This window comes from Scyliorhinus torazame, chromosome 16, assembly GCF_047496885.1.
Source record: "Scyliorhinus torazame isolate Kashiwa2021f chromosome 16, sScyTor2.1, whole genome shotgun sequence".
NCBI classification, from domain to species: Eukaryota; Metazoa; Chordata; class Chondrichthyes; order Carcharhiniformes; family Scyliorhinidae; genus Scyliorhinus; species Scyliorhinus torazame.
Window position 1 is genome coordinate 14,112,294 of NC_092722.1, and position 27,673 is coordinate 14,139,966.

The window sequence follows — 27,673 nt, forward strand, 5'->3', positions numbered from 1 at the left end:
GCATGCGTGGGGGAGGAGAATATATACGTATATTGCTTTGCATCTCTATTGAGGCAGTTCACAGGGTTCATTTGAAGCTCACTCTTCTAAAATTTAAAAAAAACTATATTCATGATCAATCTGTTCTATAATTGGATTGTTCCTCTCGTGTCAAATAATATTGAGCATTAATATAGATCTCTGATAAAAAGGTTTGAGGCAGTTGACACACAGGCCACCTATGGCAATTCATCGAACACACACACACACACACACACACACACACACACACAGTGAGGCTCTGATTTACACACAGAATTTTACAACTTAGCAATGTTCAAGCTGCTGCTGGTTCAGCTCACACACTGTCACTCAGTCTCTTATCTCCCGCTTCCCAGACCCCAAATAAAATCCTCTCTTGTAATGCGGTTGTTAGAATTACTCAACCTCTTTTTTTCATTCTGCTCCATTCTTTATTTTCGTAATCAAAGGCGAACAATTAAAGCTGTTAATATATTAACGGAGGGTGGAGGGGAGGGGAAATTATGGATTTTCACACCACGTATGGGAGCTTCAGCCAAGGGCGCACAAGAGCACCCACTAATATTTTACCGCAACACGGCATGCACATCCACACAATTACCCCTTATGCATTATATTGAGGTGCTTTTTGTGTTAACATGCAACTATTTCCAAGCGATACTACTGTTTAAAGCTTGTTAGCGTCAGTGGGCTGCATCAACTGTATCAGCATTCCAAGACAGTGGCTCCCTCAGAGCGGTATTTACATATTCAAGCTGTATTTACATATACATGATCTATTTACACATTTTCATGTTCGAGAGAACATTATACTGAGAATCCTCAGCCGCGACTGTTCTTCCTGAGGAGAAATTTCTTTTGGAATTCTCTACCCTGGAATATGGGGATAGAGTGAGAAGGGAAAGTTGCGGCAGAAGATTTTTTAAAATTAATTTAAAGTACCTAATTAATTTTTTGTCCAATTAAGGGACAATTCACCTACCCTGCACATCCTTTTGGGTTGTGGGGGTGAAACCCACGCAGACACGGGGAGAATGTGCAAACTCCACACGGACAGTGACCCGGGGCTGGGATCGAACCCGTGTCTTCGTCGCCGTGGGGTAATAGTGCTAATCATCGCGCCGCCCTATTGAGGCACGAAATTAACTGTGGCCTCATTGAATGGCAGAACTGGCTTGAAGGGCCAGACAGTCCAGTCCAGTTCCTGTTCTGTTCTGGATTTTTTACACACATTGCCACACACCCTGGGCTCGTGCGCGATCAATTCCAGTGGCACGTGAACTGCAGTCGCAACGCAGGTGAAATTACATTTTATTCAAAATACCCGAGGTCCTTGGTTGAGCCAATAAACTACAGTCACCAGGTTTGTAACCAACACAAGTAACCTTTTTATTACGGCGAGCGGAGCTCCGTGTAGAAAATGGGACTGAGTGTGGCCTCGTCAGGGCATTCCCCGCTGAGGCCCCATATCGACCCGAATGGGTGTTCAATAGTGTGGTGTTTCTTGATGCTCCGAGCGCCGCGAAACACCTAGTTAAATGCACTTGCGACGGACTCTGTCCCCATTCGGGTAAATCACACCCCCCGTTTCATTTAATTGAAAGCCCAGGATTCTAGCCCGTTTTGAGTACAGAAACACTGCCGGTAGTGGGGCAGAATCGGTTTCTGTTGGGTATCCGCTTCCCACTGGCCACTGTGCAAAATTCTGACGAGCAGCGTGGTGTTTCTCCTGCCCATGCCCGGATGTCCCAATTGGTTGCGGGACTGCAGCGGTGAGGATTTCTCCAGCAAACCCTGACCATCCCACCCAGAGTTAAAAGACGGTGCTTGCTATACAGATGCTGTAAATGGGGGCCGCAAGACAGCTGCAGTCCGTCACGTCAAATCCTCGCTTTCCCAACACCAACGGCCAAGTTCCGTAGCGCACTTCTAATCTTCAGCAATTTTGGTATTCCTTCCAATGAGGGATTCCGTAACAACCTTAAAATGAGCGCTAGGCAAGTTCAATGCTGGTGTCAGGAAGCACTTCCTCAAAACACTGCAAAAAACTTTCCAGTAAAAATCTGGAACTCCCTCCCTAAAATGCTGCAGAAGTGGGTGTCAATTGAACATTTCCAAACCAAGGAATGATAGATTTTTGTTAGATCGGGGTATTAATGGTTACTGAAACAAGACCGACTGAAACAAGGCCGGCAGATGGAGTTAAGATAGAGATCAGCCAACAACAGCTCACTGAATGACCAACTGCTACTCCCATGCAGGACAGAAGCCCAGCCCCCTTTTTAGGCAGGCTCCTCAGCGGCCCAGTGAGGTATGGTTCCCGTCGAAAGTTCTTCGGCCCGCCAGCCGATTTGCCCCCAAGCAGTGGGAGAGGGATGTGAATAAAGGTGCCACCAACCAAACCCAACTCTAGTGCACCACTCAGTGGACACCAGGAGAGTAGCAGCTGCTGGGTCTATTTTCTAAAACAGATGGAATTGGTACAGGAGTCGCAGATGCAAAAAAATATCAATCGACAACAATCCTTTTATTTGAAAACACAATTAAAAAACAGCTCTCAGATCAGTATAAAATAATTATAGAACAAATATCGGAAAAACTATCTTGCTGTACAACAGCAGTAAAACGTACAACAGCAGCTAACATTGAATCAATTTGGCTAGTTCAAGCAACTGTGATTAGTATAACACAAGGTTCACATTAATTCTTGCATAGTACCTGGTGATCAAATCCTGGTGTTTTCTCTCTTCCAAATAAATCACTCAACTTATTGCCATTTCACTATTAAAAATATGGACAACATTAAGATATTCGCAATTGAACAGTAACTGCATTTTGGTTTTGATTTTCTCTCCTCTTCCTCCACTCTCATATTCACAATGGTTTAATCCCAAGAGGATCTACGTCTCCCAAACTGAACTGCATCAAACTGACAATTCACTCCTTATACACATGTTAGCTGCAATCGGAGAAGAGGCGTGGGTAAATGAACATCGGCCATGTTAATAGCACTTCAAGCCTTCCATTTTCCATGGGGAAACGTGCTTGGGAACTTGCACCAGTCTCACCATCTCCCCATTTTCCAGAAGCCAGCACACACGTTGGCAACTAGTAAATTAAATCCCAAAGTATAGGACAGGGCCTCCTCCGAATTCACCACTGTTTGCTTCATCGGAATACTGGATAGGGGTGCGGTTGTCAGCTAGGCCTTGGAAGCCTAATGTTATTGGTGGTGTTGTATGGGACTGGAGTAACTCCGAGTGCCATTGTGCCGGAGGCTATTAGTTATACCCAAAGGTTTGCTATGAAGAAAAAAACCACTACTGACAGCTAAAACGATAGAAGGCCAGAGGGTGTGCCTTTAATATAAATCCTTTCTCAAAACACTAAAGTAAATGGAACCCTTTGAAAAGGTTTCCTGGAATGAATGGGAACGACTAAGTAAAGGAAACATTTACTGATTTGTTTAGCTTTATCACATTGGCTATGTTATCCTTTCTTAACCAAAACCTGGTTAGTTCAAGCACTGGCTGCTGTCTTTGTTCTGTTGCCAACAGTTTGACACGCACTGAAATGGGCCATTGTAATGATTCGGAAACACTTTGCTATTTTCACCAGTTGATTCTAACACGTTGGAAGCAATGCGAATTTGCATTTCATACCGAATAAAATTCTTTTAATGAAGTTTAGGCATTGGTCTAATGTAGAAACCACAGGAACCAAGTTGTGCACAGCAAGCTCCCACAAACAGCAGTGAGATAAATGTCGAGAATTTTTTTGCTGTTGGTGATGTTGGTTAAGGCTTCCTGGATGTATTTTCCTTTGCAACCGGTTTCATTTATTTTCGTGTTTCAATAAAGGATTTCTATTAAAGTCACGTTATCTGGCCTGCTATCGTTCTAGCTGTCAATAGTGTTTTTCGCTCATAGCAAACCTGTTAATGAAGTGAAGATTTGGTTTGTCAATTTGGTGAGGTTTAAAATAAAGTGAAAGCACGGCAAATGAAGGGGAGGAGAGGGAAGCACAATATCAGCAGAGTAAGGGGAGAGGCAACAGAAAAAATGATATCGCAGGAAATATATATCTTTCAGAACAAGACTCTGAACATTTTCACAGAAATTATACTGCTATGTATCTTCAGCAGAATGGTTGGAAAGATAAGGGGAGGGGGGGGTCTGCAATGCAAGGCTCACCAGGTTTTACCTGGCGGGCTCGAGACCCAGCTTTGGCCTCCCCTGCATGGGTAAACGCCCTGTTGCGGCAGGAGGAGGCCCGTAAGTGGCCACTTAGAGGTCTCGATTGGCCCACTGGCAGACTGCCTGCCATGGTTGAAATACCCGAAGGGGGGGGACAGGTAATGGGCACAATATCATTGGCCTGACCCCCAATTTTATGCCCCCCACCCCCACCCCGGGGGTGGGTGTAATATAACTTTAATACCTACCTAAAGCACACACACACCAAGCAGTATTATTGGACTGGACGGTTTCTTTTAACAATGCAGCTCTTGCTCCTGAAGTCAAGGTCTTGCATTGGAACTTCATTCAAGTTCTACATGAGGCAGCAGTGCTACCAACTGAATCAGGCTGACATTACAGAGGAGGTGCACCTTTTGCAGCAGGGCGGCAAAGTTTTGAGTGCATGTGAACTTCTCTACGATCTCCCTCACACAAGGATCCCCGTGAGTGTTCAATCTGGGCCACAGGTTGTGCCTGCTACAGCGATCGGTGTGGAAAGGGGAACTCAACAGTTCCTCTCACTTGAACAGGAATACTACCTCTTGTGAATTGTGATGCATTTCATGACCAATTCTTTTCAAACAGTCTCAAGAGGAACTTGACAGGCCAGTGTTAACTCCCTGGCAAGTACGTAAAGGCACTAGTGCAACATTACACCATAAAGCTGTTGATAGATTTTACCTTTCTTTTTGAAAACATAATCACACTTAAAAAGAATACCTAGCACCTTAATAGTTTGCATCTTTCTGCTTATATAGTGTATTGAACGCTCACTTTGACAATTAAATGTGTTGATGGTACACTCTGCACAAACCAGAAATTCCTAGTCTGGGAGAATGTGGCAAATCTGCTGCTTCTATTCTGCATCAGGGCAATTGGATTTATTCGGAGAAGTTTCACTTTACAAATGCCCGACAGTCAAATGTTTTTTTTAATACATTTAGAGTACCCAATTCTCTTCTTGCAATTAAGGGGCAATTTAGTGCAGCCAATCCACCTACCTTGCACATCTTTGGGTTGAGGGGGTGAGACCCACGCAGACACGGGGGGAATGTGTAAACTCCACACGGGCAGTGACCCGGGGCCGATTTCGAACCTGGGAGCTTGGCACGTGAGGCAGCGGTGCTAATCACTGCGCCACCGTGCTTCCCCCATCCTCCCACAGCCAAATGTGAGTGAGCAAATATTTTTGGGTTTCTGTTGGCTATCTTCCCACGGAGACCACTGGGCACCACCCAATCGCCTGCAAACCTGAGCCAGGAATTCTCCACAATCAATATCAACCCGAGTCCCACTTCCAGCTCGGGCTAACAGCTGCTTGTTCTGACTCGGCTCCTCCACAGATCAGTAATCGTGCCACAAAACTGCCAAAACGCAGTCAGCTGAACTGGGCAAATAGATGTGGCGGCCAGCTCTGGGGAATGAGCACTCGCTGTTTACGTTTTAACATCTCCTCAGTTCAATAAGTGAAAAAAATGTTGGCCCATTGGGGAAAAATAGCCGAAAGTTTAATTTTGGGCACACAGTGCAGCTTTGTATAATCTTAGCAGAGCTTTTGACACAAAACCGAATCGTACAATGATTTCACATACGCATAAGACGGAGGAGAGGGCCATTCAATCCAAAGCCTAATCATTGAAGGGAGGGGAAGAACTCCATTCTGAGCAATTGCACAAACAGCTGGTCTACGTTTGCTATTGAACACAGGAGTCACCACATAATTCCATGGACTGATACATTAAGGCGGGTCCTCATCTCCTCAATAACTCCAGGTGATTGAACCCTACAGTACAAATAAACAGACAACCGCCATGCAGAAACTACAACAAACATTGTAAATTATCTGCTCGGATCCCCGTAACTCATTTTCAAATTTACTGGGAGTTGATATTGTGCGGGCGGCACGGTGGGTTAGCACTGCTGCCTCACGGCGTCGAGGTCCCAGGTTCGATCCCGGCTCGGGGTCACTGTCCGTGTGGAGTTTGCACATTCTCCCGGTGTCTGCCTGGGTCTCACCCCCACAACCCAAAGATGTGCAGGCTGGGTGGATTGGCCACATTAAATTGCCACTTTATTGGAAAAAAATAATTGAGCACTTTAAATTTATTTTAAAAAAGCAAGATATTGTGCATCTTAGTTTTTCCAGCATGCCCAAGAATCTTAAATTGTCATAATACCATGCGCAATATTGGATTAGCAATGGGAAACCATTGAATACAAATTCAAAAGCAGTATAAATGGTACCACAAGGGGAAAAACACAGATATTTATTCCAGGCAGGGGTAAAATACCAAACCGCCAGACTACCATCACATGCCTCCAACTGGCGAACTTAAAGGCTAATGTCACCAATCTACCCTTTCTGCTGCCTGATCACAAAATGGAGAGAATACTTACCCCAAATGGGGAAACTCTAATTACATTCAGGGACACAATCCGGTGTGAAACGAAAATGATATGTACTAGAATGCCTGGTCTGTTCCGAGCTAGGAAATCTCAATGCAGATAGCATTTGGCACAATGTAAAAGTGTTTGCATGAACATCAGGTGAGGAGATGACCAGCTGTCTCAAATCACAATCAAAAACAGAGTCTGTTCTGGTCCAAGTTCAACACCTAAACAATGATCACTGGGGATGCCAGTGGAATTCTATCGTAGGAAACGTCAGCACCTTCAGAGGAGGAGAGAAAATGCAAACTCTCTTCTAAGTTTGGCAGTATTTGAAGAAGATGGACGAGCTAGAAAGAAACCAGGTGAAGGTTAGAAAGGGTCAGTCTGTCTTGGATACCAACAGCTGGATGATGTAAACCCACCTGGGAAATAAACTGATGCTTTCCTCTGTTACATATTAACCTTTGGCTTCACCATCATGTCACCTCTGATTCTGGTGAAAAGCCCAATGATAATGAACAGTCCATGCCAGACAGGGCAGAGAATCTGTTTGTACAGGTTTGCTGCAGTATGCATCTCCAGTAGCGTGTCAATAAAACAAGCGATCTGGAAAGTAGCCCCCACCCCGGGCAATGTAGCAGAACAATGATGTCCTTCAGTACAGGGGTGCACAAATTCAAAACAACACCATTTCTTGAACGCACACAGTAGATGGGGCAGAATCATACATCGCTTATGGCAGTGGATGCAAAGGAAGCTGCAGAAGCAGAGAGCCTTTCTCTTCTTGAGTATCTTTGCTTTCGCACTGAAATACAAGAGGCAGGAAAGTGAACAAATTAGACAACAGAAAGGGACAACATGCCAGTGATTAATTGTATTATAAGTTCTTGGTTGAGCAGGTTATTAAGATGGCAAGCACAAGAGTGCAAATTGTCAACCTACATAAAAACCTTTGTGCAACTCAGGAGGCAGCAGAACCTCAATCTTCATATCTATTTTAGGTAGCAGTAAATCTCATTCTTGCTCATGAAAATGAAATGAAAGTCGCTTATTGTCACAAGTAGTCTTCAAATGAAGTTACTGTGAAAAGCCCCTAGTCACCACATTCCGGCACCTGTTCGGGGAGGCTGTTACGGGAAAACAGTAACTTGTATTCATATAGTGCTCATATAGTGCTGTTAAAATAACAAAATGTCCAAAGGCACTTCCCACGTGTAACTGGAGAAGACAAAAAGCCATGGAAGGATTTGAACATGAAGGTAAGAATTCTAAAATCAAGGTGCTGGTGGACTGGCTACCAATGTAGGCCAGTGGGAACAGGGTGATGGGCAAAGTTCCCTCTCAGCTGGTTTATATGGATCTTACCTCAAGAGATTGACGGAGGCACTGTCACCTCCTCTGCAGGGCAAAGGGGGACAATTCAGAACACAAGCAAGCAGCCACACTGCAGCGGTAGTGTGTCTGAGATACAATCAATTCAGTAACAGCTTCTCCAGCCCCATGTCAAAGGGGCATTCCACAGTGGAATTGGAAACACAATTAAGTGAGGACAAGGGTAATCAATATGCTCAATGTAATGTTTCTTCCCATTGCAAATTCTGTTCAAACCAGCGCTTGCAAGCTCAAATAATTGACATCAAAAAACTCATGAACAGTTATGGATGGATTTTATACCTTCCAAATCTGCCGATAAATCTTAACAGGACAACAAAATTGCCACTGTTGTTAGGAGATGTTGCTGGCATACACAGGCGCATGGGACCTCCTGGCTGCTATTGATGGAACTTCATTTGGCTTTGTTACAGATCTTGATGCACCAAATTATTAGCAGATCACCCCTGACATTGCTCACCAGCAACCCAAGCATAAGGATGGCGAAGAGGAAGAGGAAGAGTGAAGGCTCAAGCATGGCCTCACCATGAAATTCCCTGAACAGCATTAATAGATCAGATAGCTCTTCGACCGCAGACCAGAGTTTAAGTAGTTTTTATTGACTTGTGGTGAGATGGTGTGGTTTAAGGATATAGCGAATCATCACAGAAGACCTTTACCTTAGTCAAAACTAGCAGGCAATCAACGGCACAGAAGGGATGCGAAAGAGAGTTTGCGTTGTGTAAATTATGTTTTGCCAGCCAATCATTTAAAGTTTCGGGGTGAAATTTGTGGAGAGGAGCAGGAGAAGAAATGAACAGAACCACGTTCACAGACAAATTAGCTTCCATCAAGAAATAGCCACGCACAAACGTGAACATGAACAGTGCCAGGGAGGTCTGGCCAGCCACACCCACATGTTCTGGTCCTCTCCCAGGCTTGTCGGATACTGGACTGTATTTATTGAGGCCATTTCCAAGGTTGGGGGGGAGGGGTCAGGGGGTGCCATGAACACTAGTGGCAGTCTTCAGGGTGTCGGAACAGCCAAAGCCGGGACCAAAACAGATAATGGAAGAGGAAAAGAGGGGGGAGTCAGGAAAAGGGGAAGGGAGGGACACCAACCAGGATACAGGGTAAGCAAGGCAGAGGAATCAGAGAGGACGAATGGCAAGGAATTTAAAAAAAAGAGTACCCAATTATTGTTTTTCCAATTAAGGGTCAATTTAGTGTGGCCAATCCACCTAACCTGAACATCTTTGGGCTGTGAGGGCGAAACCCAAGCAGACAAGGGGAGAATGTGCAAACTCCACACCGAGAGTGACCCAGGCCGGGATTGAACCCGGGTCCTCAGCGCCGTGAGGCTAATCACTGCGCCACCGTGCTGCCCTGAATGGCAAGGAAGCACATGGGTGCAACCACATCAACAGCACCAAGATACATCTCGGTGGCCCCCAAAAAGCCCCTGGTGTTTTAATACCGGGAGGCAACATGTATAAAATGAATACAGCACGGTTGCAGTAACCGATTACTGGGGACCAAAAGATAGGGACCCCGTATCTATACACGCGTTACCCTTGTCTGCATACCTCCTCATGTTCTTATTTTTTTTGTATTACATTCTGTAGATTTCTCTTTATTATTGTGGAATGCTCCTTGCCATGTTGTGAGAAATGCAAAACCAATAAAAATACACATATTTTTAAAAAATAGCCATGCATCCAACCAAAGGGGCTGGGTTAGAGATATTGTTGTGGTTGGTTATGTGTAGCAATGCTCCAAATTGTTCTTATTGAATGCAGTTAGATTACAACACACAGCAGCAGCAGCCAGAGCAATTTTCTGCCACTGAGGTGGAGGAGAGGGTGGGGAGACCAAGATTGGAAAGAGATGTAGGAAGCCACACTTTATGAACACGGGGGTGATTATCATGCACTTGACATGCTCACAAGGATTAGAAAAGCAGTTAATATTTTATGTTAAACCTCCCGTCCTGGCACCTCCCCCTCCTTCATATTTACACACATGCCTGAAATAACTTGTCCCCATCTGTTAAATTCATGTCCATTACCTGACCTAACGGGGCTCCTCATCATTTCTGCCTGTAAAACAATTGAAGAACTTTAGTCACATTAATGCCACTGATTAGAGTTATTGCGAGATCACATTAACACCGAATTAAAAAGGGACTGATGATAGCATGAATTACTGAGAGAACGTTCGACAGCATTTGCACATAAATTGCCGAGAGCTGTCAAGCAGATCAAATGAAGGCAGCTGACTCTGAACCAATTCTAAATTCCATTATATCCATTACAATTGGCACACACTCCTGATCAGGTAGAATGCCAAGTTATCCGGCACTTCCACAGTGTTCTGTTGCATTGTTTGTGTGAAATTATGATCTGAAAGGGCAAAAAGCAGATTCGATCATCATTTGTAATAAAGGAGAAATTTAATTAATACTTAAGCGGAGGGGAATGGGGAATGCAGGTTGATGGGGATGCAGCAGTGGAGTTAGGACTAATTGGGTGGCTCATTCAAAAGAGCGGTCATATTCAGAATATTTGAATAGCCTCCTCCCTTTATTGAACACGATTACAACAGTCTGGTGACCCATGCCAACTTCATTCCAATCCAGAATTACTCCAGAAATGCAAGATTACCTGAAATAAAAAGGCCTGTCCCATAGTATCTGGCACATTGCTTTCACTATCTAGCTATAAGGTAGGTAGTGTCTTTCCGATTGGAGGGCTGTTACATAGAGTCTACAGCACAGACATAGGCCTCTGAGCTCAACTCATCTATGCCATTTACGTTTGCTTTACACAAGCCTCCCCACCCCAGTCCCACTCTGCTTCATCGAACTCTATTAGCAAAAGAATACTCGGCATTTCTCCTTGCATAGTTTCGCCTGAACACGCGTCTATGCTATTTGATTTGACTCAACTACTTCTTGAAGCAGCACATCCCACATTCTTACCACTCAATTCCTCCTGAATTCACTTGGGTCCCTCTTTGCTTTTGGACTGTAGACCCAGAGGGAGAGGAGCTGCTGCCATGACAGTTAACGGTTTGGATCCTGGGAGACTGGAGCAGTAAGAACAGGAGGAGTCAGGCACCCAATTCCACAGGTGACAGGACACAAAAGGTGTCCGACCGAGAATTTGGAACCATAGTGAACATTGGGAGTTTGCGACCTGGAACCTGAACGACTCGAAAGCAGAGGCCACAGATGAACAGAAGGGAAATGACGGGTAACTGATTTGAGCTTGTACCACTCGAACATGAAACCTGGAAGCATCATGAAATTACAACACGGAAACAGGTCTGTGTTGGGGTCATAATAATCTTTATTATTGTCACAAGTAGGCTTACATTAACACTGCAATGAGGTTGCTGTGAAATTCCCCTCTTTGCCACACTCCGGCGCCTGTTCGGGTACACGGAGGGAGAATTCAGAATGTCCAATTCACCCAACAAGCACGTCTTTCGGTACGTGTGGGAGGAAACCGGAGCACCCGGAGGAAATCCACGCAGACACGAGGGGAACGTGCAGACTCCGCACAGCCAGTGACCCAAGCTGGGAATCAAACCCGGGTTCCTGGCGCTGGGAAGCAACAGTGCTAGCCGCCGTGCCACCCCATATGCGCAGGATGCCAACAGGCCTGCCCAGCTGTTCCCACATCTTTTAATCTTCTAATTATTGTTTGGATGTGCATACAGGAGGGAGGGCAGTTAATAATCAACTTCAGCAGAGCTGAAAACTAGCGCGGTAGATGTGGTGGGGTTGACAATAGGCAGATCGCTTCTCGGCCTTTTGGCTAAGATCAAGTGTCTGTGGATTGAGCCTTTGGTTCAGATCTGGTATGTCTCTCTTGTGGGGACCATGAATTGGATTCAATTTGAATTAGTTTTTTGGAGCAGGCGAGGAGCTGGATTAGGGGTTCGCCCCTGACCCACACTCTGAGCCCTGGCTTGGTAACTCAGAAAAGGAAAAAAATTTAAAATAAAAAAAGATAATAGGCAGCCAATGTTTTTTCACAGAATGAGTGACTGATCTACTACTCCTCGATTTCCACCCATGCTGCAGCTGAAAATTAGTTCTCATGGTCTCGGTGTCAGTTCAGGACAAGTTCAAACAAGATAAAACTTTGGACATTCAAAGTTAGACGGTAGACAGCAATCCAACAAGTGAATCTTTACTGAGGTCTGGAGAAATATCTGGGGCTGGATTCTCCGTCGGCGGGATCCTCCGCCTCTCTGGCAGCACACTCACGCCCGCGGATTTCCCGATGGTGTGGGGGTGCCCACAATGGGAACCCCATTGGCCAGCTGGTGGGATGGAGGATGTCGCTGCCGGCGGGGGCGGGCCACACCAGGAGACGGGTATGGCGGGATGGAGAATCCCACCCCTGGTATCTTGCAATTTATATTTCCTTTACAAAGTGCACAGGTTTGGTTATACAAAGAACAAAGAGCAGTAGAGCACAGGATCAAGTCCTTCGGCCCTCCAAGCCTGTGCCGATCATGACGCCTGACTAAATTAAAAGCTTCTACACTTCCAGGGGTCGGTATCTCTATATTCCCATCCTATTCATGCTGTCATAACATACACCAGTATATCATGGTGCAGACACACACTGATGGACACACAGTGGGACCAATCAACATACACAACACCGCAGCCAATCACCAGTGAGAGCACACGCACTATAAAGACAGGGGACATCAGAGTTCCCGCTCATTTGAGTAGCAGCCAGCTTGGAGCACAGAGCTCACAGCCTGCGACACAGACATTCACCATGTGCTGAGTGCATCGGCTGGTTAGGACAAGGCAAAGGTCTTTAATTAAAGCTAGTATCGTATTTACCCACAGTTCAAGTATGTTTAAATAGTTAACCTTTTAATAAAATAGTGTTGCACTACTTCAAGTGTTGGTGACCTGTATGTGATCCAGAACACCCAACACATCACATGTATTTGTGACTATCCTACCTTCTTAAACGTCACTATCGTCCCTGCTTCCACCACCTCCCCCGGCAGCGAGTTCCAGGCACCCACTACCCTCTGTGCAAAAAACTTCCCTCGCACAGCTCCTCTGAACTTTTCCCCTCTCACCTTAAACCTATGTCCCCTAGTAATTGACTCTTCCACCCTGGGAAAAAGCTTCCCCTCTGAATATCCTCCCCCCCCCCCTATCCCTGTAACCCTACCTAACCTGCACATCCTTGGACTGTGGGGAGAAACCAGGGCACTCGGAGGAAACCCACGCAGACACAGTACTTTCTTATATCTTAATGGAGGCTCACTCTGGGTTTGGGTAAATTACCTTGCCTAAATACTTTGGATGCTGAAACAAACCATCTAATATTACAGGATGCTTTCTGAATCATCTTCATACATACACGGTAATTAATACAGAGAATAGGGCAGGCATAGGGGAAAGAATGGAGGCAGAAACCACGAGGATCACTTCAAAAACAATTATATGGGTCAAGTTCATATGTACCAAACCAAACAGCCCTCATATCTATACTGTCAACGATCTGTGAATGGTATGGTCAACATGACAAGTGTATAAACAATCATGGAAAATACCAGGTAGGTAATTAAAATTACAAATGCTGGAAATTAATAAAACCTAGAACTAAAACCTGAACATGTCCACTCTTTTTACAGAATTGTCTTTACAGGAGTTTATACTTTTATTCGAGGGGAAGCACCTGCTTGGATTGTCCATAACCAGATGATTAACTGGCGATTGTTTGGTAATCAAATAATCTCGGATGATCACTAGCCTATCGAAAGCAACCAGGGGAAAAGAAAATCGTGCTTGCAAATGCAAATCAGTGATATTCATTGAACACATCCAAGTATAACAACAACTTGCATTTACATGGTACCTTAAATACAGAACAACCCAAAGGGCTTCATATTGGAACATTACGTTTCACTTACCACTTCACTTGGCTGTAGTATTGAACCTGAAAAAAACAATAAGAGTCACGTCAGTAATAAAGCACATGTTCAGACTGGCTGACATTGCCAACAACATGGTGATGCTATAACCACACACAACACTTTATAGAGTGACTCACTGGAGATCAATTTATCGTGTAAACTCATTACTGCCCTGGCCAAAACCACAGTAAAAACTGAAGTTAAACTGGGATCCTTCTGGTCTGGAACATTTAGCTAAATCAAATCAGTGAATAAGCTGGTTGAGTGATTGGGAAGACCCTAGCCAACATTTTAAAACCGAAGCTTAAAAATAGCCCAGGTAACTCACTGGACTGCTTGGAGTTCCTAATGTTGGGAAAGAGCTAACTCTTCACTGAACACCCTCCGACACCCCGCCGGGTCAGAGAATCGCGGGGGGGGGGGGGGGGGGGGGGGGGCGGGGGCGGCGTGAATCCCGCCCCCACTGGCTGCCAAATTCTCCGGTGCCGGAGATTTGGTGGGGGTGGGATTCGCGCCGCGCCGGTCGGCGGCTGCTGGCAGCGGCCCCCCCGGCGATTCTCCGGCCCGCGATGGGCCGAGTGGCCGCCCATTTCTCTTTTTTTTTTGCTGGTCCCACCGCCGTAAATTAGAGTAGGACCTTACCGGCGGGACATGGCGGCGCGGGTAGCCTCCGGGGTCCTTGGGGGGGGGGGGGGGGTCACGGAGGGATCTGGCACGGGCGGTGCCCCCACGGTGGCCTGGCCCGCGATCAGGGCCCACCGATCTGTGCTATGGGGGCACTCTATTGTTCCACGTCGGCCGCTGTGGTCCTCCGCGATGGCCGCCGCGGAGATGAACCCCCCCTGCGCATGCGCTGGGATGATGCCAGTACACGCTGGCGCTCCCGCGCATGCGCCAACTCGCGCCGGCCGGTGGAGGCCCCTCGGCGCCGGTTGGCATGGCGCCAAGCCCCTTCCCCGCCGGCCGGCGCGCCGCAAACCACTCCGGGGCCGGCCTAGCCCCTGAAGGTGCAGAGGATTCCGCACCTTTGGGGCGGCCCGACGCCGGAGTGCTTCACATCACTCCTCAGCACCGGGACCCCTCGCCCCACCGGTTAGGGGAGAATCCTGCCCCAGGCCTCAGCCAATGTATTGTGTTCAACATTGAGGACGGAGGCCAAAATCTTGGAAAGGATTTACTAGAACGTAGAATGAATGGCACATGGGTTGGAAGGTCTTCAGCTATGTGGAGAGACTGGAGAAGATGACATTGTTCTCCTTCCGTGTAAGGCCAAGAGGAAATTGAATAGAGACGTTTCAAAACCATTCATGATCTTGCGAGAGTGAATAAGGGGAAACTGTTTCCAGTGGCAGAAGGGTCAGTGACTGGAAGCCGTAGTTTTAAATGCAATTGGCTAAAGAACAGGAGGTTACACAAAGAAATCTTTTTGTAGAAAAAGAATCACAGCGAATTGTCGCACTGTGCAATGCACTGCCTAAAAGGATAGTGGAAGAAGATTCACCAGCAACTCAAAAGTGAAATTGATAAATAATGTTTTCCCTTCAAGTAAGAAGGTTATGGGGAAAGACCAGGGAAGTGGAATTAATTGGATAGCTCTATTAAAGAGGCAGCACCAGGTAAGGGCCAAATGACCTCCTTCTGTGCTGCATAATTCAGTGAGTTATTGAATCTTTTCGATATCGGAGGGTTGTAGAATTCAACTTTCCCTGGGGCTGCTACTGGACACTATCTGTTGGCATCACTTCCAAAAATCGTTAGTTCAAACTGGTAGGTGTAACATGAAATTCAGCATTTGTTATCTATGGTGTTAATCAATTACAGGTTTAGGAAATTGCTTGGGCGACTGCAGCATCCAATTTTGTAGAATATTGCTCCTTCCTTCAAAGCTGTGTACTTTTTAAAAAATAGGGAAAGGAGACACTTCAACAATTCTGAGGGGCGGGAGGAAAAGAGCGAGGGAAAGAAAGGGGTGGGGGTGAAACAATGGGAAGAATTATATTTAAGTGATGGTACCACATCTGTTTCTGGATCCATTCCATAAGTCACATTTTAAAAATGACCAAGGTATCTTAATTTTAGCAGTTTCGGATGGAAGCTTAAAGTTGCACAACATAAAGTGAACATCTACAGTGCCAATTATATCAAGCTCCATAGTGTCTGCCAAGTATATAACATCTTAATGCCGTTCACAGTTGCTCAGAGAATATTGGCCCTTGCTGCTAAGGAAATAATGTCAACTATTCATTTTCTTTTGTCAATGCAAATGTGTCTGAATAGTATCCTTTTTAAACGAGTTTTAATTTCTATATTAACATCTTAAAATATTAGGTATTTGAGAATTTCTCCTTTTTTTTTTTTTACAGCTTGCTCAGAACATTAATATTGACTTAGGCCTACATTTTACGCTGCCCTCTGGCAGGCTTTTAGGTGGGGAGCACAGTTATTGGTCACTTAAGGTCCGCTTCCCTTCCAACCTCAACGTTTAGGCTGGCGGGAAGATCCATGGGAGAAGGTCGGAAATAGTCCAAATTAGATGTGGGGTGGGAAGAGGATGGGGGTGTCGTGTTCTATTTGTCGCTAAATTCAGGATGATTGGCGTAGTGTTCACAAAGACCACAAAATAGCTTTAACTTGAACAAAGTTATAACTTTCTTAACACTACTAATTTGGACTCGACACGTACTCCTAAATAATATACTCCTAAATAATATAGTTGATAATTAACATATAATCTACACTCATCTACAACTAATGTCTACATTATTATAAACTATGATCTGCTCTCATTCACACTATCTTTCCTGCAGTCTATACTCCAGCTATCGCCTTCACATCACTCCCCACAAGACTTATCATCAATGTTTTATATACTTGTAACTCGAGCTCCCTCCAGTGGCAGATTTAAACATTTCATTAACCCTTGCAGTTCTTACATTTATGATAATACCACATGGGTGTGGTGGAGGGCATCCTTATCAGAGACCCCTTTCTGAATGGGAACGCTTATCCCTTTAAGGCCCGGTGACCTCTGAACTTCCCTCCTCACCCCGGCCTACCCCCACAATCCCGCCCCAGGCTTCACCTTCCTTGCCCTGGGATCCCCGACAGTTAACTTTTCCTCCACTTCCCGGACTTGGTCTCAGGCTGCCTGGTGCAGTTCCTCTTCAATCCACTGCAGCACTGTTGCTGCAGGGACTGGGGAGCAGCCAGCCAAGCAGATTGGCCAGCAGTTTTCCTAGGTGGGACATCCTCCTGGTTGAGGGCGGAAGTCCCGCCTAGTGCCAATCAACGCTCATAAGAGTCTAAATCGGCAGCAGGGCAGCCGGAGTCAGTGGGAATGTATTTCACGCCCGCTCTTTGTTTGGCACGCCCCCGCCATCCGAAAATCTCTGGCCTTAATATTCAGCCAATAACTGCCCATGACAGGTGAGGTATTATTCTTCCTCTCAGCTCAAAAAAACCTGAATCTTTTCTATCTCCCCACCGACCACCAGAGTAGTCCACCATAGTATGTAGAGCAACACCTGAGCGCACACAATATGGCGTTTCACAATTTCTTCACTTGGTGATTAAACAATTCCCAAAGTTTAATTGACAGAAGATGGCATCTTGCCGTAACAGACTGTGGAAAATAGTCAAAGGCTGAAGCAACAAATTGCTAACAGACACATCAGATCATCTGCTGTTGCGCAGACAATGGGTGTTCAGAAATTCTGCTTCCAACTTCTTCCCGTGATTATCAAAAACTTCAACACTGAATATGGCTTGGGCTAACAAGCTTCAATCTCAATAATGGATGTGTAATAATAAACGAGCAACACTAGCATTAAACAAATTGGACCGAAGTACTAGTCTTGTGAAACAAGAAATTTCCTAAACCAAAAAGGTTCTTATTTGGAAATGGTGGAGATGGCATTTAGTTGTCTTAGGGGTTAAGTCGAATAACAATTCCTGTGCAGGCCCACCAACTGCTGCTTTTGTTAATTGGCAGGAATCAAAGGCTGTTTTCTTTAAATCCAAAAAGATGACCAAGCAGTAAAACGTCTTCCAAAAAGCTATTGACAACTATTCGGAAGTGAGCATGAGGTGGATGAAGATTTGGGAGGAAAATCACAAACACGTGGCTGAGTTAAGTGGCAATGTTGTGGTATCATTAGGACCAGAAACGACTCTCGCCGCCGAGGACCCGGGTTCGACCCCGGCCCTGGGTCACCGTCCGTGTGGAGTTTGCACATTCTCCCCATGTCTGCATGGGTCTCACCCCCACAACCCAAAGATGTGCAGGGCAGGTGGATTGGCCACACTAAATTGCCCCTTAATTGGAAATAAAAATTAATTGGGTATTTTAAATTTACTTAAAAGGACCAGAAACGTGATGGATGGGAATGAAGATCAAATGCAGGTAAAGTTATGTAATTCCTACTAAGTGGCATTGGGGGGGCGGGGGGGGGGGGGGGGGGGGGGAAGGGTGAAATGATGAAATATCAATACAAGATGAGCTAGATGATCGCAGTGAAATGAGCCTAGTATTGAACAGTCACTATTTGCCCTTCCTGGAAAGTGGAGAAAGGAAACCCAAGCGAAGGAATAAAACACGGGATCAATTTAAACTGGCAAACTGTTCAATCTCATCCGTCTAGAACAAGACTCTTAACAACCATAACAAACCAGTACAAACAAAGTCTTCACCTTTGTTTCGTTGGTTGAACAAATGTGGGAGTTTGTTGGACCGCTTGAGGTAGAAAAATGCAGCCACAGACAGAATGAAGAATGAGCTGATAAATAGCGTTCCCAGACATAATGAAGCAGCTATTCCCGGTCCTCCTTCATAAAATAAAAAAGAGACGAAAGAGATGGAGAAATCACTGATTGTTGGTGTTGAGTAAATGATGCTACTTAAGCAACGACAAGAAGCTTCATGACAACCTCTATGCTTTTCGCAATTGGTGTTCTTACCAATTTTAATGATAGTCGGGCCCACCGTGGTGCCATTTGCCGAATTCACTTCACTGCTGGAACGTGCTGTAGCAGAAAAACTAATGAGTGTGAAATTCATACAATACTAAATACACCCAAACAATGAACTCTCAAAAGGACAAGTTTTCCTGAGGAAGTTGCACCGTTTTCTTGGTGTACTGTTGCAAAAGTGGAATTATAATTAGATGTAGAATTATTAATTGAGATCCAAAGTGCAATTCTCACACTCCAGCAGCTGTACATCATACCACAATAATATGTTGAACCCATATGAATGGAGTGGACCGATCTCCAGCATTGAACTGGAAGCTTTGGGATAAGTAGTACAAAGGAGAAAGCATAAAACATTGTGACTTCAATAGCGAATCAGAGTTTCCAGCAGTCGACATGCAATTTGAGGAAATATTGCTGATTTTCTCCGCCAAAAGGTTTGATGTTCCGACTCTTCTTTCGTATTTCCATTAAATGTTAATTAAGCCCAGCAGTTTTGCAGTTGGAAACAGACAACTGAACCCTTTCAAATGACAAAGCTCATACTATCGTCGAAACAACAGCTACTATCTACTTGGTTCATGGCCTTGCATTGATAGCAGAATGAATGCAAACCTTTCACAACACGCTTTTAAATTACTGACACTGAACCTGGCCGCCAGTCACATCAGAAACACGAGACAATTTGCATGAGAGTAGTAATTAAATTCTGAAACTAACTCCATTTGTTTCTACTTGCAGAAGTCTCTTTTTTAAAAAACAATTTTCTTTTGGAAGTTTACTGTTTATACATTGTTTACAAAAGGTCATTATCGTCTATTTACGTATTTTTAGTTCCTTCCCCCCCTCCCCCTCCTCCCTCCTGTCGATTAGCACCACCCTCCCTCTCCTTCCACCCCTCGTTTTAGGTTTTCCCTTAGTCTATTCCTGCCCTCTCCCCCCCTCTTTCCCTCACTCTATTGGCTTCACCAGGTCCTGGAACAAGTTGGCCTCCACGTGTTGTGGAAGCCCTTCTCCCACCCTCAGATGGTGAATTTGATTTTCTCCAGGTGGAGAAATTCCGACAGGTCGGCCAGCCAGTCTGCAGCTTTGGGTGGTGCTGCTGATCGGTAGCCGAGCAGGATTCTTCGGTGGGCGATTAGGGACGCAAATGCTAGGGTGTCGGCCCCCTTCCCCATAAGAGTTCTGGCTGGTCTGAAATCCCGAAGACTGTCACTTTTGGGCTTGACTCCACCCTCAACCCCACAACCTTGGATATTGCTTCAAAGAAGGCTGTTCAGAACCCGACATGTCTGGGGCATGCCCAGAGGTTTATTGGTCTACGGCTCCTCAGAAGATGAAAACACAACACCCACCTCTGTGCAAGTCAGGTCTTATCCCGCTATTTGTCCAGTATGATTTTACAACTACATATTGATTCCCTTGTTGACTAGCACAACTGGCAAAACTTGCCCAACCAGTCCAAACGGGTGGCATAGTAGCACAGTGGTCAGCACTGTTGCTTCACAGCTCCAGGGTCCCAGGTTCGATTCCCTTCTGGGTCACTGTCTGTGCGGAGTCTGCACGTTCTCCCCGTGCCTGCGTGGGTTTCCTCCGGGTGCTCCGGTTTCCTCCCACAAGTCCCGAAAGACGTGCTGTTAGGTGAATTTGACATTCTGAATTCTCCGTCTGTGTACCCGAACAGGCACCAGAGTGTGGCGGCTAGGGGATTTTCACAGTAACTTCATTGCAGTGTTAATGTTAGCCTACTTGTGACAATCATAAAGATTATTATTAACATCGGAGTTTGGAAAGCCAACTTTGTCTTCTGGTCAGAAACATAGTCCTCTGCCCACTGTAGAGACTGCACTCAAGTTTTAAATGTTCTCAATGGGCATCTCTCAAGAAGACATCCAGGCTTTGTGCGGAGAATTAGCGGAGGGCTTTAACAGATAACCACGACTGGCAGCTGCTAGTGTACAAACACGACTGGCAGCTGCTAGTGTACAAACACGACTGGCAGCTGCTAGTGTACAAACACGACTGGCAGCTGCTAGTGTACAAACAAAGTTGTTAATGACCTGAAACTCCAGTCATATGTGTCATGATATTCAAACACACACATCATGATAGACACACCAACAGACAAATCAGCACACACAACACGACAACCAATCATAGACAAGGACAGAGACAGTATAAGAGAAGAAACACGACACCTGGTGGCCAGTAGATCTGGAGACCAGGACAAGGACAGGACCTGATTAACATCACACACAGGGAGTCACCACGTGCAGAGTATCAAGACAGAACTGTAAATAACAAGTTGAAATAAAACAGCGTTGTACCAAATACAACCGTGTTGGTTCATCTGTACATCAGAACACCCAACACTACAATATGAATGTAACAATACTTTGTTGCTTACTCACAGTTAATGCATTCAGTCTGATTGTTCGAGGAATCGGTGAAAGTTCCATTAAAGCACCTGATGCAGGTGGTACTTCCATTCTTAAACCAATATCTGTAACAGCCTGAAAATTGATAATGAGTGTAGAGACATGTGCTGATGCAAACTCCAGCAATCCTTTTCAGCTTACTGGGAGGACTTAATACAGCATTTCAGTTGAACGACTGAACTATCAGGTTATAATTAATCCCTCTTTTCCGTTCCAACGACATGCTGATGGAGTTTGAGCTAGCTTCTGGACCATTGCAAACTATGACACCAAGCCAAAGATTTTGCAAACTCTTGAGAGAAGCCAACTATTTGCTGGCTCAAGGATAGGTAGGTAATTCATGATGTGAAGACACAATTAGACTCCATAGAATTCCTACAGTGCAGAAGTAGGCCACTCTGCCCATCTGAAAGAGCACCTCACCCAGTCCCACTCCCCTGTGCTATTCCCACCCCTGTGCTGTTCCCGTAAACCCACCTAACCTGTGCATCTTTGGACACTAGTGGGCAATTTAGCATGGCCAATCCACCAAACCTGCACATCTTTTGTGTACAATAAATTATTCAAACAGGAGTACAACTTTGCTAGTTCAGCATAAGGAAGGAAATGGAGGAAGAGGGCGGTTGGTAGTAATTCTGGGAATGATTTGTAAATGTACTTGCTTGGGCACTAATAGGTTAGAACTTCATCCTGCCACCAAAGGTGGCTAAACTAAGACATGTGATGGGCTGTAGGGCCTCTTTTTGTCTGACTCTCCGACATGAGAGTCCTAATAATTAGTTTAGGTAGACTCAGCTTGCTGCTTAAAGCCTTATAATTCAAGGTTTTACATGCTCAAAAATACCTGGATTATCCAATAATGTAAACTAAGCAAGGTGGTAATAAAAATTGAATTTCCATTTATTAGCAGGTGTAGACCTGGGAATCCTTGTTCAAGATTCTCTTAAGGTTAATGTGCAGGTTGAGTCGGCAGTTAAGAAGGCAAATGCAATGTTAGCATTCATATCGAGAGGGCTAGAATACAAGACTCGGGATGTATTTCTGAGGCTGTATAAGGCTCTGGTCAGACCCCATTTGGAGTATTGTGGGCAGTTTTGGACCCCATATCTAAGGAAGGATGTGCTGCCCTTGGAAAGGGTCCAGAGGAGATTCACAAGAATGATCCCTGGAATGAAGAGCTTGTCATATGAGGAAAGGATGAGGACTCTGGGGGCTGGATTCTCCATCCCGCCACATTTCTGTTTCACCCCACCGGTGGGATGCTCCGTTATGCCGGCTGGTCAACGGGGTTTCCCATTGTGGCCAGCCCCATGCCGTTGGGAAATCCCTGGGCTGCCGGCAAAACGGAGCATCCGGCCGGCGAAGAATCCAGCCGGGGGTCTGTATTCATTGGAGATTAAAAGGTTGAGGGGGGATCTTATTGAAACTTAATGGATTCTGCGATGCCTGGGTAGAGTGGACATGGAGAGGATGTTTCCACTTGTAGGAAAAACTAGAACCAGAGGGCACAATCTCAGACTAAAAGGACGATCCTTTAAACAGATGAGGAGGAATTTCTTCAGCCAGAGGGTGGTGAACCTGTGGAACTCTTTGCCGCAGAAGGCTGTGGAGGCCAAATCATTGAGTGTCTTTAAGACAGAGATAGATAGGTTCTTGATTAATAAGGGGATCAGGGGTTATGGGGAGAAGGCAGGAGAATGGGGATGAGAAAAATATAAGCCATTATTGAATGGCAGAACAGACTCGATTGGCCGAGTGGCCTAATTCTGCTCCTATGTCTTATGGTCTTATGGATAGTAAAACTGCATTACTTTAACGCTAAATTTGCATTCTCGCTTAGGCACAAAATGTGTGCTGTGAGAAACGAAAAGACTGGTTCACAAGGGGGATGTTCTTCTAGGGCAAATATCCGAGCTGGGAATGGTTAACATGGACAGAAGGTATATTCAAAGTTGAATGCTTCATTCTCCAGTATAAATATTTCTTATCTTGCTAAGGAGCAAAGAACAAACCAAAAGTAGATGTTTCCTTGTTCTGCCGGCTGATATTACCAATTTTGCGATTTCGAAAATGTACCTGGATGACAAAAGCTGTTTTGCGGACAAAGGCCAGATTCGTCGAAGAGATCTGCGCAGCATTCAGTGAGAGCAACTGGTGGGATCTAGAAAAGACAGAGAAAGTGAAAGACATTCATTTCCATAATGCCTTGCACAACCCTAGGCAATTCTAAAGCATTTAACAGCCAATGATGTACTTTTGAAAGGGCGGCACCAATTTCACACTGCGAGGTCCCACCAACAATAATGAAATAATGACAGATCATCTATTTTGATTACGTTGGTTGAGGGATTATTATTGGCCAGGCTGATGAATATACCTTCTGGCATTCCTACTGTTTCAGAAGTAAGCTTTTCTGAATTTATGGCAGCTTTATTAAGAATCTAAATTATGAAGCCACTACCAGCCACTAATGAGTGTGTTCAGCAGCAAATTCATCACAGAAAGTATGTTACAGAAATACACATTAACTTGGGCAATTATTCACAAATATCTGCAGGCTGAAAGCTAGACAACATTGGAGTAATTCTGGATAGAAAAGGCTTGGGTGGTAATGTAAAATGGGTGATTATATATTGGTTGCACTTCTGAAACTCTACTTTTGGAGATGGTGCAGTAGAGTGTTGGTGGGGAGAGAAAAATAATTTGGGGCGGAAGTCAATCAAAAAATTTCGAAGAAGGCAGCACGGTGGTTAGCACTGCTGCCTCACGGCACCGAGGTCCCAGGTTCGATCCCGGCTCTGGGTCACAGTCCGTGTGGAGTTTGCACATTCTCCCCGTGTTTGCGTGGGTTTCACCCCCACAACCCAAAAATGTGCAGGGTAGGTGGATTGGCCACGCTAAATAGCCCCTTAATTGGCTGGCTGAGATCCACATCTGTCATTATTTTGGGCCTTGGGGAGTTTCTCCCCGGTCTATCCCACGCTTAAGAAATGTTTTCATCACTGGGAAGCCAGACTGGCTCCTCAGAGATTGGGCTGTCATTTTGAAAGAGTGCCCTTATTGCTAAGTGATCTTGAGGTCCTCCACAACCCCCACCCACGGGCAATGTCACCCCGATACATTGGCTTTACGCTCCCCCACCCCACAAGGGGCCCTGCTGGTAAGGACACCTTGTTATGGGGTCACTGAGATCCCCACTTTTCAGGCTTTATGGGGCCCCTTCATCCACCCACCCTTCTTAACCCCCCTCGTCCCCCTTTCATGGGCGTGGTCACCCTCAGGCCCTGACCCTTTTGGCAGTGCCACCCTGACATATGGGCACTGCCATGCTAGCATGCTGGCAGTGCCCCGCCAGCTTAGCACTGCCACTTGGGCACCCTGACGGTGCCAGGTCGAGACTTGCTGGGGAGGCCATTAGTTTCCGGCTGCCAAGAGAATCCTATAAAATTCTAACAGGACGAGACAGAGTAGGAAGGATGTTCCCGATGGTGGGGGTGTCCAGAACCAGGGATCACTGTCTGAGGATACGAGACGGGTGGACAGAGATGGAGAGAAATTTCTTCACCCAGAGAGTGGTCAGCCTGTGGAATTCGTTACCACAGGAAGGAGTTGAGACCAAAACATTGCATGTTTTCAAGAAGCAGTTAGATATAGCACTTAGGACGAAGGGGACCAAAGGATATGGGGGAGAGCAGGATTAGGCTACTGAGTTGGATGATCAGCCATGATCATAATGAATGGCAGAGCAGGCTCGAAGGGCCAACTGGCCTCCTCCTGCTCCTATTTTCTATGTTTCTATCTATGCTTCTAATCTGGCACAGGCATTTTTAAATGAACCATATGACTGATTTAAATATGCTGATCTGAATCTCGCTCAGTGAGGGAGAGATACAGGTCCCGACGTGTTGCAAGGTTCAGTTGAATCTTTTTTTAAAATAAATTTAGAGTACCCAATTCATTTTTTTAAATTAAGGGGCAATTTAGCGTGGCCAATCCACCTAGCCTGCACATCTTTGGGTTGTGGGGGCGAAACCCACGCAAACACGGGGAGAATGTGCAAACTCCACACGGACAGTGACCCAGAGCCGGGATCGAACCTGGGACCTCGGCGCCGTGAGGCAGCAGGGCTAACTCACTGCGCCACCGTGCTGCCCCTGAATCTTGCGTGATGTCTCAAGCGTCGCGTCACCAAGTCAGGCGCGAAGAGGCCATTAAATAACGCCTTGGAGTTGTAACGTGGCCTGCTGATTCACTGCCATACATTTTGTGCACTTGCTCAAAATGAATTTAACCTTCCCCACTCCAATTGTCTCTCCCACTCCTCACACCAACTGTGGTCAGAATACATCAACATCGGAAACTGCACCTGAATGAGCCAGCTTGGTTTAGTCAGCGGTTTGCCTTTCTGTGACAAATCATACTTGCGTCTCCCCAGTGCATCCTTGCTTTTCTGTTTCATGTACTTCTGTATAGAGTCATGAAAGATATTCTAGCTGCTTCCTTTCTTTAAACTTACCCAAATTATCCCGGTTGTCTTTCTTGGATCTTCTGCGTGAGCATCGTTTCTTGTCTAAGCCATGTTATTATGCTGTTCTTGGTTCTTTATAGATACTCCCAAGTAGTCCTCTCAACCTTTCTGCTATTCTTATGTTATGTGGTAATACCAGGTATTGCGGTACCTGAGAGGTGGATGACCATTGGTTAGACCCAGGAGTCTACCATTGGCTGATGTACATAGCTCCGCCCTGAGAGGTGGAGTATAAGAACCGATGCTGTCCCAGCAGCCTTCACTTTCTGTATCGAAGCTGCTGGGGAAGAGTTCTAGCAGATTAAAGCCTTCAGTTATGAATCACTTCGTCTTGAGAGTAATTGATTGCGCATCAGGTTACAACACCCAAATCAATATAGTACAGTTTAGCCATCTCTTCCCACCTTACACCCACATCCAAATGTCTGCTACCTGTATTTGAACTCACGCCACGTTTCACCCACCTATTACCCCCCACCCGGTCGGAGAATCGCCGGGGGTCGGCGTGAATCCCGCTCCCGCCGTCCTCCGAATTCTCTGCCCCCCCAGAAATCGCCCCGGCGTGAATCACGCCGCCTGCCTCGGAGAATGGCAGGGACCGGCGCTGCGCAATGGGTGCCGGGGCCACCCGAATTCTCCGGGCCGCAATGGGCCGAAGTCCCGCCCGTTTAACGAGGGTCCCGCCGGCGTAAATCAAGGTTGGTCCCTACCAGCGGGACCCAGCTCCATGGGCGGCCGCCGGGGTCCTTGGGGGGGGGGGGGCGCGGGGCGGTCCGGCCCCGGGGGGTGCCCCCACAGTGGCCTGGCCCACGATCGGGGCCCACTGATCCGCGGGCGGGCCTGTGCCGTGGGGACACTCTATTCCTCCGCGTCAGCCTTGTACCGATCCGCGATGGCCGACGCGGAGATGAACCCTCCCCCCTGCGCATGCGCGGAGATGACGGCAGCAGATGCTGGCTCTCCTGCGAATGCGGCAACTCACGCAGGCCTGCGAAGGCCCTTCGGCGCCAAGCCCCTTCCCGCCTGCCGGAGCAAACCACTCCGGCGTCATCCTAGCCCCCGAAGGTGCGGAGGATTCCGCACCTTTGGGGCGGCCAGACGCCGGAGTGGTTCCCGCCAGGGTTTGCGCCATTTTTTCCCGCCCCAACAATTTGCGCAGAATCCTGCCCCTCATCTTTCTTTCCAAATCCCTCCATTGCCTCAATCCTCCCTTTCTTTGCAGCCTCCTTCAGCTCTGCAACACTTAAGATTGTTTTCTGTGACAATTGATGATAGCTTCATAGTCACCATTACTGAGACGAGCTTTCAATTTCAATTAATTGAAACAAAATTCCATCAGTTGATATAGCAGGATTTAAACCTGTGTACCCAGAGCATGAACATGCCGCTCTGGATTACTGGTCCAGTGACATTACCGCTACACCTCTGTGTACACCCTAACACTTGGAGATATCTACACCCTGATAATTCTAGCCTCTTGATTACCCCCAGTTTCAACTGACCCAGTGGTTAGCACTGCTACCTCACAGCATCAGGGACCCGGGTTCAATTCCGGCCTCGGGTGACTGTCTATGTTGGGTTTGCACATTCTCCGTGTCTGCGTTGGTTTCCTCCAGGTGCTCCGGTTTTCTCCCTCACTGCAAATATGTGCAGGTTAGGTGGATTGGCCGTCTTAAATTGCCCTTTAGTATCCAAAAGGTAAGGTGGGGTTAATGGGATATGGTGGGGCATGGGCCTAGGTAGGGTGCTCTTTCCAA

General features: G+C 46.2%; 1 protein-coding gene and 1 non-coding gene across 6 annotated transcripts in view; one reads left to right on the forward strand and one right to left on the reverse strand.

Moving 5' to 3' along the window:
• Positions 1–2,527: 2,527 nt before the first annotated feature.
• The window catches only part of c16h1orf159 (chromosome 16 C1orf159 homolog), a 42,620-nt gene continuing 17,474 nt past the window's right edge, over positions 2,528–27,673 (reverse strand). For 3 of the 5 annotated variants that reach the window (XM_072477987.1, XM_072477985.1, XM_072477986.1), the window contains exons 3-9: positions 23,465–23,549; positions 21,362–21,463; positions 18,939–19,004; positions 18,672–18,806; positions 13,980–14,005; positions 10,090–10,120; positions 2,528–7,455 (exon numbers count right to left, since the gene is read on the reverse strand). In XM_072477987.1, coding sequence (XP_072334088.1) covers positions 7,373–7,455; positions 10,090–10,120; positions 13,980–14,005; positions 18,672–18,806; positions 18,939–19,004; positions 21,362–21,463; positions 23,465–23,549 — 528 coding nt within the window. In that variant the 3' untranslated portion in view covers positions 2,528–7,372. The remainder of the gene's footprint in view (positions 7,456–10,089; positions 10,121–13,979; positions 14,006–18,671; positions 18,807–18,938; positions 19,005–21,361; positions 21,464–23,464; positions 23,550–27,673) is intronic. The other 2 variants (XR_011935392.1, XM_072477988.1) reach the window with 2 other exon arrangements.
• Positions 11,823–12,016, forward strand: LOC140393420 (U2 spliceosomal RNA). Its single transcript, XR_011935605.1, has one exon. It is a non-coding gene; the product is annotated as a U2 spliceosomal RNA (small nuclear RNA).